This window comes from Camelina sativa, chromosome 13 (genome assembly GCF_000633955.1).
Source record: "Camelina sativa cultivar DH55 chromosome 13, Cs, whole genome shotgun sequence".
Taxonomy (NCBI): domain Eukaryota; kingdom Viridiplantae; phylum Streptophyta; class Magnoliopsida; order Brassicales; family Brassicaceae; genus Camelina; species Camelina sativa.
Genome location: NC_025697.1, coordinates 16,807,179 through 16,808,009, shown reverse-complemented (window position 1 = coordinate 16,808,009; position 831 = coordinate 16,807,179). Strand labels below are relative to the sequence as shown.

Genomic DNA, 831 nt, shown 5'->3' with positions numbered 1-831 from the left:
TGTTTTCCCTTAATATATTCACATCTTTTGCATCTTTTGCTATCCATTTTGACCATTATTGCATAGCTTTAGGACTGTTCTTGCATTAGAGTTTAGTTGCATTGCATTTGCATCTTTTCATGCATAAACAGGTGATTTTGGAGCTTAAGGAGCATGGAAGCAATGCTGAGGAGAAGTGAAGCAATCATGAGGAGAAAGCAAGAGAGCTAAGGCTGAAGAACCAAGGTTCGGAGTCCAACTCGACTGCCCACTCGACCAGACACTCGACCGTGTGCTGAGAGGGACTCGACCGAGTGGCAGGAGCACAAGAGGAGCCAACTCGACCGGTCACTCGACCGAGCACCAGGTCAAGTTGGTAGAGCCGCCTGGCTATTTTGTCTTTTAGCGTTTTTAGGGCTTCCACTACTTTTTTCTATATAAGGGCTTGTATCTGCAGCCACCAAGGAGCCAGCTTTTTAGAGAGTCAAAAACCTTGTTTTTACTTTTTTTGGGAATTATTCCTTTTGCACTTTTATTTTCTTAAGATCTTGTACTTCTTTTAAAAGTAGAAAAAAAAACTAAATTCTTCAATATTGTTGGTTTTATAACTTTCAGAATATTGAGAATTTGAGTTTGATTCTTTCTTCAATATTGTAGATCTTTGCCTTATCTATCTAATCATGCAAGTTTCATCATTTTCTGGATATATGATTTTGATGTTCATCATGTATGCTTGTGAGTAGTTGCTTAGGATCTTGAGGATGGGTTAGGCTGGGTTGTGTTTGAGGTTTGTTTGATTTGGTCAAGCTTGATTGTTGTAGATCTCTTCTAGGCTAGATGTTCTTAATGCTG

The 831-nt window shown here is 39.2% G+C and overlaps 1 protein-coding gene across 1 annotated transcript in view; it reads right to left on the bottom strand.

The window, feature by feature from the left end:
• LOC104738303 (putative RING-H2 finger protein ATL35) overlaps nt 1–831 on the bottom strand; it is a 13,028-nt gene that overhangs the window by 5,269 nt on the left and 6,928 nt on the right. Inside the window, exon 3 of the mRNA XM_010458499.1 lies at nt 23–24. Within this exon, the coding sequence (XP_010456801.1) occupies nt 23–24 (2 nt within the window). The remainder of the gene's footprint in view (nt 1–22; nt 25–831) is intronic.